The following is a 19483-nucleotide window of genomic DNA, read 5'->3' on the forward strand; positions in this document are numbered from 1 at the left end:
TTCGTTTAGTAGTTCTATGCAGAAAGACATTTGACAAAGACAAAATCTGTGACTCCAGACCTAGAAAGAAGTTTGCACTTTTTGAAACGTAATGGTGTGTGCAAAAAATAATCTGTCTCTACTGTTCTTGTGAGTTATAGGGGACTTTACAGGCATACCAAGACTTGTTTGGATGTGATACAACATGGCTACATTAATTAAGCACCTCAAAATCTGATATTCCTTTCCAGAAACACTGCGCTAAAAAAATCTGTTGTTCTTTGTGACTTAATGTTATTTTCATGCATGATCTATAAGTGCAGCATGCCTTCATGCAAATCGTTTCTGTGTGTATATTAGTTGTATAATAGAACACCTGGCCCTTGTACCTGTAAAGGTGTACTTCATCCCCTTCCCCAACAGAAGCCCCATTTACAAAAATAGTCACATATAATAAACAACATATGAATAAAAATAAGATGAATCCACCAACACAGATTTTGTAAAAATACGACGTATGTGGCAGTTGAAATGCAAACAGTGGATACAGTTACCGTATTGTTTTATGCTAAACACACAAATACTTGGTTTGCACCCCTTTAACTGGTCCCTACAGTCTGAGTAGCCATTTTTTCTCTCCTCTTCAGCAGTGTCAGCTGGTAGTGAGAACAGTAACCTCCTGTCAAGGTTGTTTTCCCATATCACAGTCACAGTCACTGTCTTTTAATAGGCACTGACCTTTAATGTACAGTATATTTGTAAAAATTGTCAGTTTGGCATAGACCTCCAGCAGGAGTCCTGTTGACACAAACACATGATTCTTACAGACTATGAACTGTTTTGCACATAGATGATTTTACTTGCTATTTGTTTTTATTTTTGAACATCTTTATCTTCCTTTTCATGCTTTTCTTTGACTGGCCTTGTTACACGATCATAAGAAGGTGGACAAACTGCTGTTGATGCGGTTATATCAGTTTTCTCTGTAAATGAGTTTTCATTTAACTTGTCAATAAGGATTTCATCTTTCATTCCCTGACCAGCCCCTCCTTCGGTTTTGTTTTTGTTATAGATAAAAGAAGCTTGTTTTACTGTTCGTTTTAAAAGGTGACGTCTATAAGCCCGTTGGATAATGACAGCAGATACTTCCTCCTGTTTTCGTTTTAATGTGGTTGTAATTGGTTCATAGGAAGCTTTTGAAGGATTGGATGCCATAAACCGATCTTCCATCTGTATTCGGAGGGCATCCATCTCCCCACTTTCCCCCAAAACACGCTTTGTGAAAGCAAACAAGATGTCAAGGCAGTGAATTCTGTCACCGCTTACCATGGGCAGATCCATTGCAATAAGCTGGACTTTGTTTGGCTTGGGTAGATGAAGAGGAGGATCAAGTGCTGCTGCAAAATCAGACAATTTCTCAAATTCCATGAATTGTGTTGCATCAGGATCAAACTTCTCCCAGACTTCATAGAACATCTCAAAGTCATCCTCACTCAAGGGTTCAGCACTTTCTTCAGTAGCAACACCAAAGTTCTCCAGAATCACAGCTATGTACATGTTCACCACTACCAGAAAGGATATGATAATGTAGCTGACAAAGAAGAAAATCCCAACAGAAGGGTTGCCCCAGTCGCCCTTCACAGAGCTCCCCGGGTGATCTTTATGGGGGTCACAGTCTGGCTCCCCACTGTTAAGAATCGGGGCTAGCAAACCATCCCAGCCAGCAGAGGTGGTAATTTGAAATAGGCAGATCATGCTGTTGCCAAACGTTTCAAAGTTGAACATGTCATCTATACCGGCTTCCCTCTTAACGTAGGCAAAGCTGGACATGCCAAATATTGCATAGATAAACATGACGAGGAACAGCAGCAGACCAATGTTGAACAAAGCAGGAAGAGACATCATCAAAGCAAAAAGCAGAGTGCGGATTCCCTTAGCGCCTTTAATGAGACGCAGGATTCGACCGATTCTGGCAAGTCGGATGACTCTGAATAGTGTGGGGGATACAAAATACTTTTCAATCATCTCGGCTAAAAACATACCTAAAACAGGAAAAAAAAATAAAAGCAAGGTACATTACCACTTGAATCTTTGTATCATAGTAGAAATATACAAAAGTTAGTGGTTCTATGTAGCAATCAAAGATACTCCAGATTCCACTTGCATAATTTCTGTTATACCACTTAATATTTGCAGGTGCAATATATGTTGAATTGTTATAACAGTTTTGATGGTTGAATTAGGTAGATTATGATATAAAATGAAAAGCTGCATGACTTAATTGTAAACCTTGCACTGGCAAAAGCCAACCATAGAGCTCTATTCAAGTAAAAGTTCACCTTATAATCATTTTACCTTCTTTTTAGTTTAATAAACAAGACTTACCTACTATTGAGAGAATGACAACTACAAAATCAAAAATGTTCCAGCCTATAGTGAAATAGTAATGGCGAAGTGAAATTAATTTCAGGACACATTCTCCAGTGAAAAGGACAATGAACACCAGGTTTATCCAGTATAAAATATTTTCCATTTCTTTACTCTGGTCATCAGTTTCTACCATCATGGTAACCATGTTAAGACAAATAAGAATCATGATGCTGATGTCAAATACTTGCTGTGTCACAAAATCAAAGACCATGCCTTGGAATTTGTTCTGAGGAGAAAAGAAAAAAAGAAACAGCCAATATAAACTGTAATTGTTTTTCTTTTCCTGTTAGAAGAAAGTCAAAAAATACATGCAGTAAGGCCTATGAGACTTTAACAGAAATGTAACTAGTGATCTCAAGCAGAGTAGTCAAATTAAAGTGGCTACAACAGCTGAGTTCAGCCTCCTTTGTTTGTATATTCATACATAAAATGGTTGCAAGGGAAAAATATTTTTTTTACTGTGTTTTCATTTTCCATTTTGTCTGACTGATACACTAGGTAATGATAATTTTCACATGGGCATATTTCTGCTCTCTCTATATCAATAAAAACTGAGCTGTTTGTAAATAGCTATTGGTCTGATGTATATAAATAATTTTACCCCTGGTCTTGGTATAGGTTTTTGTGGTTTTTTGGATCCCAGCTTTTTCATTGCATTGTAGTATTTCTTCTGCTCTTCTGTCATAAATATGTCTTGACCTCCAAAGTAAAAGCATGAAATCAAAACTGGTTATAATCACATTTATATACAGTGTTGAAATAAACTCTTAAAGAGAAATGTGATTTATTTATTTATGCCATGAAAATCAAGAAGACTGAATTTGGAAAAATCTCTTCGCTATCAAACGTAGCTGTCTGCAATCTTAGCATTTAGTCCAGAAGTTGTCTGGACATCCACAAAAAACCAGTAATGCAGCATTTTTCTATGGTTATTTTCCTTGAACTCCAAGAAATCCTTTTCAGTACCTCTTTCCTTTTATACAAAGACATACAATAAACAGCATCTGAGATAGGCTCAAATAGTCTGGGCTGCTCAGCACTGTCACTTTGGAACTGTGATTTTAGTGAAACAAAGGAAGCAGACAAAGTCAGGTTTTCAGTACATGAATGTGTTAGTGCTTTAGGTGTCACAACATTAGCATTGGGACTCAAAGTCTTCAAGGTTTTTGAGAAGATGGATTATCAGGCTTTCGAGAAACTGAGCTGAAGATTGAAGCACTCTTGATACTGTTAACAGTGAAATGCTCTCTTTTAAGTCTTTTATCTTGATTAGCTTCCATTTTCAATGAAGTTCTGATTAGCAAAAGCCAGAACTGGCCTTTGGAGTCTGACAGTGAAGGTACAGAGCGAATTATGGGTCTTCAATGGCAACTTAACCAAAATCCACTGCCTATAGTAACTTGTAGAGACAGCTTGAACGAAAACCCATCGGACTCCACATACTCTTTGAAGTAAATTTTTCCTGGATAAAAGATACTTGCAGATATCTAATTCCAAGAACATCTATAAACACATAGAACTGGATACAGCCCTTTTGTGGATGAGTATTTGGGAAGCTTGAAGACATGGGAATGCATGCACCACACACTGGACAGGCTCCCTAACCATATACCTCTGGGCCTCTAGCATGTACAGCTTCCAAAAATCTTACTCAGCACCTCTCATTAGTAACATAAACCCAAAGAAAGTTTTGAAGTCCAGTAAGGTAAAATTAAACTAGTAAATCATAGCTGCTTTTGTCCTTTAGCTTTCATTACCTAATCTATTAATAGAAAATAATTTTAAAGATGAGCATCTGATATTCAGACCGTCTATACCAGATTATCTATGTCTGCACTATGAAACAATAACAAAAGGCCCTGAGATAGTTCCAAACCACTCCTGTTCTATATAGTTTCAGGTCATTCAGTACCACAAACTAGAACTTGAATGCTTGGGATCATTAAAGCAGCATCTGTAGTAGTGTGATGAAATAATGCTTTGCTTTTCATAACCAGGTAACTATTTTTTTGTGTGCTGATAGAATCACTACAATCAAGAAGAAAAAAATTGAAATTATGAGTGCTTTAATGTAGAGGCATAATTCAGGGGTTTGAGCAGGTAAGGAGATTTCATGAAGTTTAGGCACGGAAAATCAAATTACTTGAGGAAGACTAAATTGGACATTGAATGAAAACAGAAGGGTCCAGGCCATTCAGTACAATGTAAAATCTTATGATGTTAATGCATACTGTGTCTTGGTAAGATTTTATATCCTAATATAATTCAGTTTTTTCAATTTTGAACAGACCTTGAGTGTACATTGCATATGTCATGCACCTGCAAAAATGGAGTATTTTAGAATATATTTAGAAGAGAAATGAAACAATACTTATCTTCTTTTTTTGCTGATTGAAGTTATCAATAATGACACCAATGAACAGGTTCAGGGTAAAAAAAGACCCAAAAATTATAAAGATGACAAAATACAAATACATGTACAGGTTGTCTTCATACTTGGGTTGCTGTAATACCTAAGAAAAAAATGTGAAATATCATTCCTAAGATTTCATGTGAAATTTTCAGCTGAACAAGCAGCAACCTTGGGCAAAATGTCCTTAATATTTTGTGTTTGGACAATACTCCTGTCACTTATATCAATGTATTTTTTCTGTTCCTTCTATTACTGACAGCATCTGGCAGTTTGCATTCAGTTTTCCACAATCTGTTACAGCAGAATCCTATATTAGTTAATTTAGTTTTGTTCTATTGTATGGATATTAATTGCTTTTGCAAGATCTATAAATATACACCTGTTGATAGGCAGACCTCAAGAAAAAAAGAGAATTTAAAATATTTGCAGTACTTACATCTCTTGAGTCAATAGCTGCGTACATAATATCCATCCAGCCTTTAAATGTAGCCTGTAAACAGTACACACCTGTTTAAGCATAGAGCTTGAAGGCAATTCATATAATTATTTCCAGCAACTGAATACAGCACCAGGAATAATTAGCGTAACACGAGATTTCTAGATAATTTTGTCTCTTGGCTCTCTTCACAGCTGCTCATCAGACACACTGTGGTGTATCCCCCTATCTTGTTTCTATATGAACATTTGAAGCAGTAGGCATAATTAACTTATTTCTAATTAATTATCACAAGTGATAGAATGCAGTATCATTTTAGTGTACTAAATGCTCATCAAATCATGTCAACTGCAAAGGCTATGTATAGCTGAGAAGTAGCCTTTATGTGACTGAGTTGCCACCAATGAAGACTGATGCGTGTCCCTCCCTCTCTAATCAGTCAGAAAGGTGGCAAACAAAGGGAACCAAAAATGTGATCAGCTCAGAAAAGGTATTTTCCTATCAATCAGAATTTTTATTTTTCTCTACTTTGAAAGACTTTACCTGATTTGGTAATTTTATTTTCATTTTAAAGATACTGTATTGTGTTTTACAGAGGCTAGATCCCTCAGATATGTTCTGAGATAAACTGGTAAGAAGAGGATGTGTTTTATGTGCCTCGAAGATTTAATATGCCTCATAGATGACAACATTTAGTGAACTTTTGTAGATATTTCCTCTGCCCAAAATCTGTACATTTTTATATTTGACGATGAGGTGTAGATTGCTTAATGTGAGTGCTCAAAACAGAAAGTAATTTCCTCTGTTGTAGCAATTAGTTCTCTTTTGACTAGACAACATCTCCAAGTAGAAATCACTCAGGTTTTAATCCAGTTGTGCCCAGAATAAAAGAAAGTGAGATAGTTCTCTGTCATTTAATCCCTATTATAATTTTGCTAAACAAGGCTGCAGATCACTGGTTCCTTCACATTCCTTGGCACAGAAACCAGTCACAGAAACAAGTCGTGAATGGAACACCCTTCATCCATGGTTATTGCTGTATCTCCATCATCCTGAGGCTTCATTTCTAGTGGAGGTTTCAAAAAGGCTTTGCTTATGCAGCATATAAAGCAGCTGGCATCATCCTGAAGTGAACTTAAAATGAGAAGGAATTATTTACTTCAAGGAAAAGAGGTCCATTACGTTTTTGAAACGGTGGGATACTAAAAAAAAAAGCCATGATTATCCTGAGATGCAAATCCAGTATGCAACAACTTTCACATCTTGGGGCCAACACAGAAAATATGAAGTTCAGGTAATTTACAGTACGATGGTGAAATCAAAGTGTAGTACCAGAGGACTGATAAATCAACAATAGATCTGGAACAAGTAGAAGTCTCAGCTGTAGAATTTAAAATCCTTGTGGATTATTTGGACTGACAGGGATTAGGACAGGTAAAATCAGCTTTATTTATGTAATTCCTAGTATATGTTTAATTTGTTCTCAAATACTTTTACTGATGGACACTCCACAACCTCATAACAAATATTTATTCTAGCACTTGTCTTTATTGCTTCCTAATACCTATATCCTTCTGTTGCCATTTAAGACTGTCACTTGTCATAACTATTACATATCTGGAGAACAGAGTACTAATTATCCTTTGTGCAGCTGATTTACAAGCTGATTGTTGCTGCCTTTCTTCTTTAGGCTGTGATCACTGTTCCTTCAGGCTTTCCATGTAGATCTTGTTTTCCAAAACTCTGATCATTCTCATTATTTTCCTCTGAGCAATCTTCCACTTGTTCATCTCTTGAAGTGGTAACCAAAACTGGACTCGGCATTTCAGCTGAGGTCTTACAAGGTCTAAATAGGGCAGGATGATTACTTCATGTCTTACAGGAGCTCCTTTTGTTTCTACGGTGGTATATCATTTGCATTTTTTGGAATGCCATAACTTAGGTTGAAATCAGCATTTCAATCTGAAACTCTAAATGCAAATAATGGGCATACTTTTACATCAGAAAGGTGATGCAAATTATGGAGTGGCTCTTCTGCAAAGTGTGTGCTGTTGCCTCAGATTCAGACACATGATGATCCTTGCATATCATCCTCCAGGCAAAGTGGAATGATTGTTTTATGTAGATTTACTGGTGTAGCCTAGGCTAACTACAGTGAATGGGAAAAAATAGACTAATTTTAAAATATTAAGCTCCACTATCACCAGCAAAGTACTCCATTATAAACAGACAGTACCTACAGCTAGCACAAGCAAACAGATCTGAAGAACATAGTTGTTGTACGCTTATTATTATTAAAAAGGCAACTTGAAAAGAGTGTGAGGGTGGAAAAATAGAAATACAAGATACTACTATCTTGCAGTTCAAAATATCTAAAGTAAAATGCGTATTTTCCGCAATGAGTTTCATAAAACCATAAGTTATTACCATTATTGAAGAAATTAAGAAAAATTCAATCCCAAACCCTAAATAAAATTAAGTCATTTTAACAATAAAATATGCTCCCTCACCATATTGTTTGTTTTATTCTAAATCCCTTCTGAAAATCAGTAGGAATCAGCGAATACAACCATTTCTGTGAGAAAAGAGATTCTTAATTCCCAAAGCAGAAGCATCTTTTCAGTAGGAGAACTTGTAATTTTTAAATATGTTGCCTGAAAATAGCAAATAATGGACCTGGAAGTTCAGTTCAAGAGATCACATTTAGTGAAACAATGTGCTTTCTATTGCATTTAGTAGAAGTTTTGGCCTGCTTATGTTAGGCTTAAATGTATCTGCAACACATTTTCTTTAACAGAAATAAGGTATTATTTGGGCATTTGTGCATACTGAGTAGAAAATAACACAGAAATATGACTAAGACATCAAATTCTTAGTTTCCTTTTTGTATATTCAAATATAAAAATATGTTGTATATTCTCAGTGAGGCTAAATCAGGAGTAATTCATTGATTTTAAAGATTACAGCAGTGTAGCTGAAATCAGCACCTTTTCCAAATGTTTTTTCCCCAAGGAAGTTTGAGAGACATATATTCAAATGCAGATTCAAATGTACTTAGAAAAACCAACAAAACAAAAATCCCCCAATCTACTTTACTATTGTTAAAAGTACGTAGATTTTTTCTAATAAAGTTATAAGTAATGCTGGAGTTTCACTGCTCCAGTTCTTTACCAGAAATAACAACCAGGAAGATTCACATTCCCTTTTGGAGATGCAAGAGCATGTTGCTTTTAAAATACTAATCTGCTGGAACTTGGAAGCCATCCTAATCTCATAGCCCTAGAATTCAGCTTCTGAATTTTTTTACCCTACATGGAACAAGATGTGTTCTCTTATTTATATTAGTAGCAGCAGAATAATATAACATTGTGCTTTGAGACCCATTGGTTTGCCACATTTTATTCTGGTAAGCAGGCTATATGCTTCCCAGCAGGATAAAAGCAGGCCTCTGGGAGATTTACTTACCAAAGAATCCAAACCCTAGGTGCAAGTTAAAAAGGCATAAGGCCATAAAATTATCAGGGCAGATGCCACATCTCTTTGTGTACACCAATCTCTTCCTCTTCACTCACTGAGGCATGAAAATTGTGAAAGGAATTTCTCCAGCAGATCTGTCTCTGCTTTGATGCTTTTCTTTAGGGACAGAGAAATACTCAAACAAGTTCAGACCAAGAAATGAAAAAAGGAAGTTTGCAGATCCACATAGACGAACAAAAGCTACGCTGAATCACAGAAGAAAAAACTTATAGAGAGAATGTGTACTTATATGACTGATGGCATGAATATTTACACTCCAAATTACGTAAGAATTTTGGAAAATACTCTCTGATCAATAAAGTGTATAAAACTTGGTTGTATCAATGGCACATACTGTTAGCCTGTATTTTTGGGCAGAAATAATTATAACATTGCTATCAACACTGAAGGTTTTCCACACACACCCCTCTCCTGAAAGAAAAAAAATACAATATACAAATGAAAAATTTAGTTCATGTTCTTTTCTTAGGTCCCTCATTCCAGAAATTCATTCCCCATCACTGCCAAGGAAACTCAAGAAAGAGCTTCTCAGAGAGTTCTTTTTTTGCTTAAAAAGCCATTGCCACACATTTCCAATCTACTTTTTGAGCCTAGAATGTTTCTTTCTGAAATTATCCAACTATTTCTGAGTATTTCTGTGTGAAATACCTATATTACTTTTCTATATTACTCTTAAGAAAAAGGGTATTTTTCTGCAGTGAACAGACCCATACACTATCAGAAAAAGCTTTTGATTATTCAAACCAAAAATTGTTCATGGGACTCATTTATGTCTTTCCCAGAATAAGGTCCTCAGTGTCAGGGTCTGGAGTTCTTTTGGCTTGTTTTCATTTGCATCTTTTGGCATGAAAATGGTACTACTTCCAGTAGTATTCACTCCAGATGGAAAACCTCAGTGATGCAGAAAATAAAGATTTATGTTGTATTACCTGTGACTCAGAAAACTGAAGGGATTTGCGATATTCTTCTTCGACTGGCTCAATGGGAACGAGTCAGAAAGTAAAACGGAGAATGGAAATAATACTGTGTTTTAAGAGGCAGCTTTCTGTAGTTACTTTCTAGCCTCCTGAAAAGGGGACCTCATATCTGTAATTCATGCATTAATAATTATCACTGACTTTGCTATTAGAAAAATTACCTTGACCTCTATGGGGTTATTTTCTCAGATCCATCACAACCTAAACAAAAGTGTGTGCCTGAGATTGTTAAGGTGGAGAACCAAATGACTTCAGTAGGCTTTTCAACTAATGATTAAGATGTTAAAAAAGGCCATTGGTGTTCACGCTGGGTTCACAGAAAGCATATCCACTTGCAACCATGATTTTGGATTTTGATTTTTCAGGCTTAATACTTTATTTGGGGCCAAATACTCGAGTTACAATATCTTTATCTTTGTTTCTAACATACTAATGGATACCTCTAACTAATTCTTAGTATTTACTTATCTTTACTATTACTACAAACTGATTAGAAACAGTAGAGAAAGGTAGGGTTCTGACATACCTATTCACTTCTCATGTTTTGAACATGATGGCTTTAGAATCCTGTTCCAGATTCTCATCAAAAATACTTTGTATATCAAATAGAAAATAATCTTATAAATATCTTCTTTGATTGAGAAAGTGATGTGAGAATCTCAAACATTTATGAATTGTGGCCTTGTGTTCTTGAAGGTGAAAAAGCATAGATTCTGCATATTTTAAAGCATTAGCTGAAAATCAAGCTGATTTTTTTCTTTCTCTGCCCCAGGGCTTTATCATTCCGTCACTGCAAAGTCACTACTAGCAGCTTACTTACCAAACCCTAAAAGATGCAGGGCCAAGTGTCTGTTTTGTGGAATGACAGAAGTGCCTCATTTTTTTCTGGTATGCCAAACAAAAAAATCTCTTCATGCTTCTACAAGCATTTTAGTAATACAGAAAAAAATGAGTGATGTTGCCACTGACATTCTACTCACACAATGGGAACAATTGGCAAACTTCTCCCAATTGGCCTCCCAGAACAATCCTATAATTTAAGAATCTAAGCCTTCATGTAAGAAATATTTGTTGCTTTTCAATGAAGAGAAGATGGAATAAGCTATGCATAGCTGGGACACTTAAATATGTATGACTGCAAGTAGCTGAAGGTGGTGATTGTGGCCACAAAGCAAGAAAAAAATGTACCTGGTGTTATCTCTGTCCCAGAATAGACTAGGTTACTACTGGAAGAAGAGTTCAAACCATGCAAAAAGAGTTTTGTTGGTGTCTTGTTCTCCTGAACACGTGTAATAAACCATTCTGCCCCTCTGACCCTAAGGGGTATTCTAGGGCAGTGGATTTCAAAAATAAGACAGAGAAAAGAAATATGTGAAGTCTTTCTATTACAATCCAGTTTTGTTATCAAAATCAAATTGTATTCAGTAGTTTATTTCTTTAATACTGCTGGTCCCTCTCTGCTCTTTCCTGATATGACAGTAAAGTAAATAATTAATCATAGTGAAATTTAAATTGTCAGAATTATCAGTCACACAGATGAGAAGCTATATTAGCTGGGAGAGGCAGTTCACAAGGCTCAGAACTATTGTTTTAGACCCTGTGCAGGACCATGTCAATACCACTGCATGATGCTAATGATTTGTATTACTGAGATTTCCTCTGCCAACTCAAAGCTAGAAACTTAATTAAAAACTATCAACATGAAAACTAAGATTCTGCAGAATTAGACGGTAATGTCAAAAAAACATAGAGATTGCTGAATGCACACAACATGGGTTAGCATTCAGCATTAGCATGATTAAAGCTGGGTCAGATTGTTAGCTACTCCAAAATACAAAGATAGTGTTGTGAGGACACAATTTTTAACAGTGAAGGCAGAACCTTATAGTATCTTTATGCATATATTTTCTTCCTTCTTTTTTTCCCTCAGTTTTTGCTAAATAAACTCCACCAGGCGCTTATGCATAGAAATAGCAGGGAAATATTTCATGGTTTATAGTACCTAATGATACTTTTCCTATTTCTCTTCTGAATGAGAAATTGCTTCTTAGATCACATAAGTCTGCACTGGTGGCAGCCACATCACTGAGATGGGATTTCCTACCTGGAATTCTTCTCTGTGACTTAATCACACCAATGCAGATATTTGGGTTTCAGCCACAATAAAACTTCAAGTATTCAGATAGGTGAATACCATTCCTAGGTGCTTCTAGAAACTTCTAGAAACTAGAAACTTCTAGAAAACGGCTGGAGGACTAGGGGAGCTATAAATAGGAAGAATAGCACTTGTTCTGTCAGATATCCTAAAAATTCTTCATTCATCTTAGTAGGCTCTACTTGCTACTTGCTATGAAAAGAGTAATCAATCATCAGTGCAGCGGTATTACTAAGTCACAGATAAAAATCATCAGGTAAATATGTTTTCTGTCTTTGTTGCTAGAATGGCTTTTACTATTACATATAAACAGTAAGAGGTATATAAAGAGTGATCACTTACTACTTGAAGTAAAGAAAGATACCCAAATCCTACATTATCAAAGTTTACTTTCACGTTTTTCCATCGGGCACTTTGATTGTTTTTTATGAGTTCCTCGCACTGACTAAAATTGTTGATTTGGTCGACTTCAAACCTTTCATCAGTTGTGGTGTTAACACAGTAGTAGAACTTCCCAGCAAACAGATTTACTCCCATGATGCTGAAAATTAGCCAGAATATAAGACAAACGAGAAGCACGTTCATGATGGATGGAATTGCTCCTAAAAGGGCATTCACAACCACCTAGTACACAAATACAGGGGAAAAAAGAAAAGAGTGTAAGAATATTTACAGGGATAAAGATTTGTATACTGTTTTATCAATGCTTAGTAAATGCTTGTTCAGAAACTAATACTATAAATATTAAAGCAATACATTAATAACTGTAGCATTGCACTGTTCTTTTAAATATTTAACATTAGAATATGTAATGAAAGGAAAATAAGTAAGAAAATTAAAATAATTAAAAGAATAAAAAAAGAGTAGTGGTGGTGGTAGAAAGATGAAGCCTGACACTGATGTGTTCTGTATAGAAAAGACAAATGTGTTAAATATAAATACGGACATAATAAAATTCTAAAAATGCATCAAATTATAGCTTAAAAATGTTCAAAGGAAAATGGCAACCTGTAGATTTGATCAACGTAGCTTTGAAATTTAAGCTGAAAACAAAAATGCCATGAATCTAGAAACTAAGCTCTACATTGAAAGGATTATGCAGGAATTAAATACATATCTCTATTGCCTTATTGTTCCATGCAAGATTATAACAAAGATTAATTTCTTTGTATAGAAAAGCAAGACAGTTTTGCAATATGTGTCTACTTGAATCAACAAAATTTATTTCAAGCTCCAGTCTTATTGTTTCATGTATTGAGTTTAAGTCAGTAATACCCTTCATTTATCTAAAGAAGGACATATATCAAGGACATATTTAAGGGTTTTGATTTTGCATTTTAAATTACCTTTGGCCAGTTGACTTCCCAGCCCCTTGCAGGCAAGATGTCAATAATTACTTATGTAATAAGGTAAAAAGTATATTTTTCTGATATATATAGTAATTAATCACATGTGTCTGTCAGAGCTAACGAAACTTTTGTGATATTTGTTTGGCCAATAGATGAGCAATCATTTCTCATTAAGTATCCAATACTGGATCTCATTTACAATTTATATTTTATTTTAAATATTCCCTTTTTTCTCTGTAAGATTTTTATGACCTTGTAGGAAGGTAAAATAAAATATATAGTAGGGCTCTGATTCTTAGTAATCTATTTTCTGCAGTAAGACAGGAAAGGATTGGCATGGATACTTGGGGTGTATTAAGGTGTCTTAGTCCATCTTTTTTCCCTGCTTTCTGCAACATAGAGGGATCTTCCCCACCACCAATATAATTCTAAGCAAGCTCAGAGCTGCTCAATCTTACTACCTGTATTTCACAGCCTCTTGAAGGCCTTTGGCAGCAGAGTATTGTGGTTGTGTTACTCGTCACTCAGCACCCTCCTCCTCCCAAATGTTATGGCCAGGAATTAGGACCTGTTTAGAGATCTTAGGTAGAAATGTTATTTTCAGGGCATATTTTCTTCTCATTTTAAGGGCCTCCTCCATTGCCAGACAGTAGAAATGGGACCTTTCTGTAACTGAGAATTATACCTATCTTTCATAAAACCATGATTTTTTTCAAATTTAGCCTTTCTTGGCAGCTTCTATTTTTGGTGATAACTTTAAAGGAAGATGCTTTCTTCTTGAGATTTCTATTATAGAAAATGTGAAGTATCTAGGTGTTGTATGCATAAGCTAAGCATTTTTAAAAAAATGTTTAAAAAGGCTAACAAGGTCCCAGTAATATTCTGAACATAAGAAACCATTTTCAAAGGAGTGAGAGAAATGGGGTTTTTTTACTATCCTATGGTGAGAAGAAATCTGTTGCTACTTAGCTTGATGGAACTGAGAACAACACACAAATTAGGGATGCAATGATTCTGGAATTTATTCCAAGTCTGACCTGATCTATGACAATGTATTATGCTATTGTTGCTTTGAAATTCTAGGCCAGCTAGTGCTTGTCTTATATTTTTCTTTTTTTTTTTTTTTTTTCCCTTCACCCATAAAAATGTTCTGGATGTGTTATACTGATTGAATTCCTCTGTTTAATCTTGGTGAAAAACCTGAAAATAAAGATGTCGAGAAAGAAAGATGGGGATTTAGTCCTGCAACTTAAATAAATTAAGGTTACCTGTGCTCACACGAAGAATGGTTTTATATGAATTGAGTGCCCGAAGCAGTTACCTTTTTAACAACCCTGAGATCCATTGGACCACAGCACAGATCCAGAACAGGCAGCAGAATAGTAACAGCTACAGTAATTGTTACAACAATTATGAGTTGATAATAGTTGTAGAAAGAAAGATTTCTACAAAATGTCATCAGTGTGTCTCGCATCGTTAGACGAACAGGTAATGCAGTCTCACTACTGAGACTGCCAAAAGATCAGCCACATCTTCTTGAATAAGAAGTGAACAGCTTCCAGCAACTGTTCCAACAACAGCTCCAACAACTTATTTCATATAGGTCACTGAAAACCCATCAAATGGTAACAATTTTTGGTCACTACTGACCTGGCCTGGATGCGAACTGGTGACCTAGAGATGAAAGGCTCTGTATCCTATTACCAACCCCTTGAGCTATCCAGTCCCCCTGGAAGGTTTTTTAAGAAAAGAAGAAAAGAAAATTAAAACTTTCAGAAGTTGTTTTCTGTTTGCGTTTTGGTTTTGTTTGATTTTTGATTTTTTTTCCCCCCACCAGTGTTGAGCCTTTGCCCTGTCATATTTATAATGTAAAACTGCATTTTTACATGCTGGTTAGATCCTTGGCTGACTGTAAAGTCCACCTTAGGAGGAAGTCTTTAATTTCTTCAACACGTACAGTCAGAGGCAATTGCTTTATCAGTGTATTTTCCATTTACTTTTTTAGTATTTGCTTTGGGAATAGCTGAGGTATATCAGGATAACCAGAGTTTACATACTATATAGCCAAGATAGCACCCGTACATACACACACGACACCTCGTCACATAAGTTACAGAAAATGGACAGAAAGAAGAGAACCAATTGAAAAGTGAAGTGGATGCAGAAAAGAGATCAATTAGTCAAAAATTTAGCAAATAAAAATTGTGAATCTTGTCTTGTTGAAAAGAGTCTGTAGTGGGTTAAAAGAATGTTGGCAACTACAGCTCTTATTTTTGCTTGTTCTTCAAATCTAGATCAGATATATGTGATTCTAAATCTATTTTTTATTTTTAAAAGGCTGTTCTTTTGGGCCTATATTCTGTTATTCCTTGATACAGAATATAATGCCAATACATTGGAAAAAGATGTTTGCAGAGTTTTTTGGTTTTTTAAATTACCTCTGCATTTCCTCAAGGCTGGGATGTTGGTGGTCAGGCTGAGTCCAGTGAGCAAGCTGCAAAAGCCCAAGCTGATTCTGCTTGTTCACTTTCCTATAACTTCAGGTAGGTGGAATAGCAATAAGTGCAAGTGAGAAGCAATACCTGACACCTACAGACAAATGGGGTCTAGACTATTTTACATCTCAGTTGATATTAATCCAGGAAAAAAAAAACCAAAAACCAACATTCTGTGAAAAAATGTGTCCTCTAGAAGAAAGCAGTATTTCATATACATACACACTTTTTTCATGTTTACATTTTCATAGCATTTATCTTCCAACATCAGATATATATGTAAAATAAAAGAATTACTGCAATGCTAATTGTCTGTCTTATCTTCTGGCTGATACGACGTTATGTCAATACAAATTAGTAACCCAGCTTTTTTTTGGTGTTGCTGTTTGTATCAGTTTTGGACAACTGTCCAAAGAAGACAGCAAAATGGAAATGGAAAAAAAAAAATCACTTTTGCTACCAGAGCTGTGTATATGTATAAAATGAGGACTATGCAAAATACCAGCTTATCCCTGCTGTATGAGTAGAATATAAGGAACCGTTACTAAATTCAGCCTTGCTGTAGGACACATCTGAAACACATAGTGAGATATAAATGCATTGTATTTCCCACAGCAAAATAGATTTAATAGGTCCTCGCACCTCAGCAGCCACAGGTTTTCCAGGAATTCCTACATTGGACCTGACTAATGTATATATCAGGGTCTCCTGAAATCTGTAAACAAATGAGGAACAATCTTCAGTAGTATGTATCCATTTTTTCTGTAACTTGCAACTTCTGTGAAGTTCCAAACTCTGTCCGTGGAGCAAATGAGAAGGAAGTTCCCATCTTTGGGATGAAAAGGAAGATGATAAGATTATGTCTGGAACACTCTTCCTACTTTAAATGACAAAGTACTTCATTTGCCTCCACTTTGGAAATTGTCAACTTCATAATTTTAGGCTTAAATGGGAAAAGCTTCCCAAAGATTTGATGTGCCAGATCTCATACCAGAGTCCTTTGAAGGAGTCCATCAAAGGCTATAGAGAATATTTAACTGTTACCTCATATTTTTTTCTGCATGTATATTCTCACGTGAGATTCACATACACAAGCACAGAAAACCAAATAATTTTTACTTCACCAGGAACTTTACGGATTAAATCAAACATTAGCTTCTATGCATGCTATATGGCCCTAACAAGCATAAGACATGTTCCTCCTGTGCTCAATTCCTCAATAGCTGGAAAAGCCTGAGAAAGCCTTCAGGAACTCCTTGGAAGAAGAACAAATTGTGGACTTGAACACGTATGTCCAAAAAAACCTAATAGTTTATTTCTCTTTATGTGACTATCTGTATAGTCACACAGTCGTAGACTTCAGACAGTGCTTGTTACAAAAAGCCATTCATCCCTCTCTTAGCAGTACCAAGATTGAAGACCCAGCTGTTCAAAGACATCAGCATGCAGAGGGAGTTTGACAATAGCATACGTAGCATAAGCCACATTAGAGCCAAGTAGGGAAATTCATTCCCAACTCAAATGAAACGCTTACACTGCCTTGGACAGGATTTGAGAGCAAGCTGTAAGTATTGCCATATCTTTAACAAGTATGAGGTAAGAACTTCTGCCATAAGATCATGAATCTCCCCTGCTCAACTGGCCAGATGTACACAAAGCTGACAGAGAGAACATTTGCACTGAAAGATGAAGAAGTGAGCAAGTAGCCATTGGTTTAGATTCTTGGACCACCACAGAGGTAGGATTGCTGGCATGAGCAGATAGGTATGCCATGAGTGGACAGAAATGGAGGCTCAGGTGACATACATGATCTGAGATTAGCATATTCTCATAGTGAAGGACTTTGAGGACATCACACAAGGAAGGCTAGAAGATGCTGAAACCACACTGAGTTGACCAGGTGGTGGGTATCAGGTAACAGACAGGTGTATTTTCTCTTAAACTGTGGAGGAGTTGAGGCAACAGAGGAAAAGACATAAGGAATACAGGAACTTTCACAGCCAGGGGATCAAAAGAGCATCTGAGGGAGACCATGAAAAAAGCCCATTCCAGGATCAAAAAGATTAGTACTACCTGATAGTCCAAGGCAAGGAATCATTGGAACAAACCTCTGTCTTGAGAATTATCATCCCTTGCTCTTTGCATTCATGAATCAACAGCTATAAGAGAACCAGTGCATCAGCTGATTTATTTGTATTACGGCAGCATAAGCATACCATTGGACCATCATGGGCCAAGCACCAACACAGTGAGATCAGCTGTCCAGCAGCTTGAATTCAGTGTATGGCTCTCCTTCACATACTTTTAACTGATAACTCTTCCACTATCACTGGATCCTCTATTGTATGCATATTATGCATTTTCTAGTCTACCCATCACAAAGCATGGGCACATGTTCCTGTCAGAGAAGTCAGAAATTTATAACAGGAACTTCTCTATATGCAAATAATGGTGTTTTCCAAAGACTGGTGCTTACAAAAATAGACAGATGCTCATAAGGTGACATGCAATCAAAAAAATTGTTATACAAACCAAATTTAAGAGATATGCACCCATTCTGCTCTTTTATGTCCATGTAATAGGAAGGAAGACCCCTATATCAAAAAAGTAAAAAGAAAAAGAAACCAAACCCAAACCCCCTCAAACTCTTGGATTTTGCTAATTGCACAGCAAAACCAAATCCAAAATATCGATTGGCCTATTGACAAGTCCTTTGAAATGTAATTAGAAATGCAAAGGTAGATAATATAGAGCAAAATGTTCCCAAGAATTCTTTACCTTCCCACCCCAAAAAATTGAACGGCTCCTCAGTCCCCAGGGATGTAATTAATCTCCTAATTGTATCTGTGAAGAATGGAGAAATTCTTGCAGAGTATCTCTTAGTAAGTTTTTCACACTTCAGGGATCATAAGTGGCTTCAAGTTTATGAGATAATAGTTTCTGGCATTTCACTACTAAAATTGTATACATAGAGATAATCTGAAACCTTGTAGATACGCAGTGTGATGTAGAACATGGCACTAGATTTCTAGAAGAGAAGTACCTTAAGAAACGTGCAATTCCTTCAATTTTCTCATTTGGTTTGTCAGGTAAAAAGAGGAAATGCGTGGACCTGCAGGGTAATCAGTGGTAATAAAGTCTTAATCAACAAACAAAATCAACAGAAAAAAATCTCAGCAAATACAATTTTCATCAATTATGAGATCATCCACCAGTGCAGTGATGAAATTTGCTACTATCCAGGTTTGTGCAAAGATTAACAAGGGTGAAAGTGAACTTAAACATTTAAATAATTCATCTTAAACTTGTGAAATCCTGAAAATAATTCAGTTGGAAGATGACCAGCTGATGATAACTATTTGAGTTCCTTTTCATCATTAGAACATGTTGTGACAGACAGCACTGAGATCATGATTAGCAATGTGGTATCCCTACATAAAGTGTAAACAACCTCTAACAAAATACACCTAATTCTTTCACATGGGCAGAGGTTTTTAACTGGGTAGGAGATGGGTTTGAACTTGTGAAACAGTGAATTAAAGCTGTTAAAATCAAGTCAAGATTTCTGCTGGTATTTTACTCCAAGTATGATGATTTATACATAAGTTTACACAAGCATGAACAGGAAAACATTTTTTTTTTCCCTTTTTAAACCTAACATCTACCATCCAAAAATTAAACCTTGTGTAATTCCTTTTCATCCTAAACACTT

General features: G+C 35.9%; 1 protein-coding gene across 1 annotated transcript in view; it reads right to left on the reverse strand.

The window, feature by feature from the left end:
- Positions 1 to 852: 852 nt before the first annotated feature.
- LOC104127995 (sodium channel protein type 1 subunit alpha) overlaps positions 853 to 19483 on the reverse strand; it is a 67921-nt gene continuing 49290 nt past the window's right edge. The window contains exons 21-26 of the mRNA XM_035896188.1: positions 12270 to 12551; positions 5259 to 5312; positions 4785 to 4922; positions 3011 to 3115; positions 2365 to 2635; positions 853 to 2021 (exon numbers count right to left, since the gene is read on the reverse strand). Coding sequence (XP_035752081.1) covers positions 853 to 2021; positions 2365 to 2635; positions 3011 to 3115; positions 4785 to 4922; positions 5259 to 5312; positions 12270 to 12551 — 2019 coding nt within the window. The remainder of the gene's footprint in view (positions 2022 to 2364; positions 2636 to 3010; positions 3116 to 4784; positions 4923 to 5258; positions 5313 to 12269; positions 12552 to 19483) is intronic.

Source organism: Egretta garzetta, unplaced genomic scaffold (assembly GCF_000687185.1).
Source record: "Egretta garzetta isolate BGI_Z169 unplaced genomic scaffold, ASM68718v1 scaffold16, whole genome shotgun sequence".
Classification (NCBI taxonomy): Eukaryota; Metazoa; Chordata; class Aves; order Pelecaniformes; family Ardeidae; genus Egretta; species Egretta garzetta.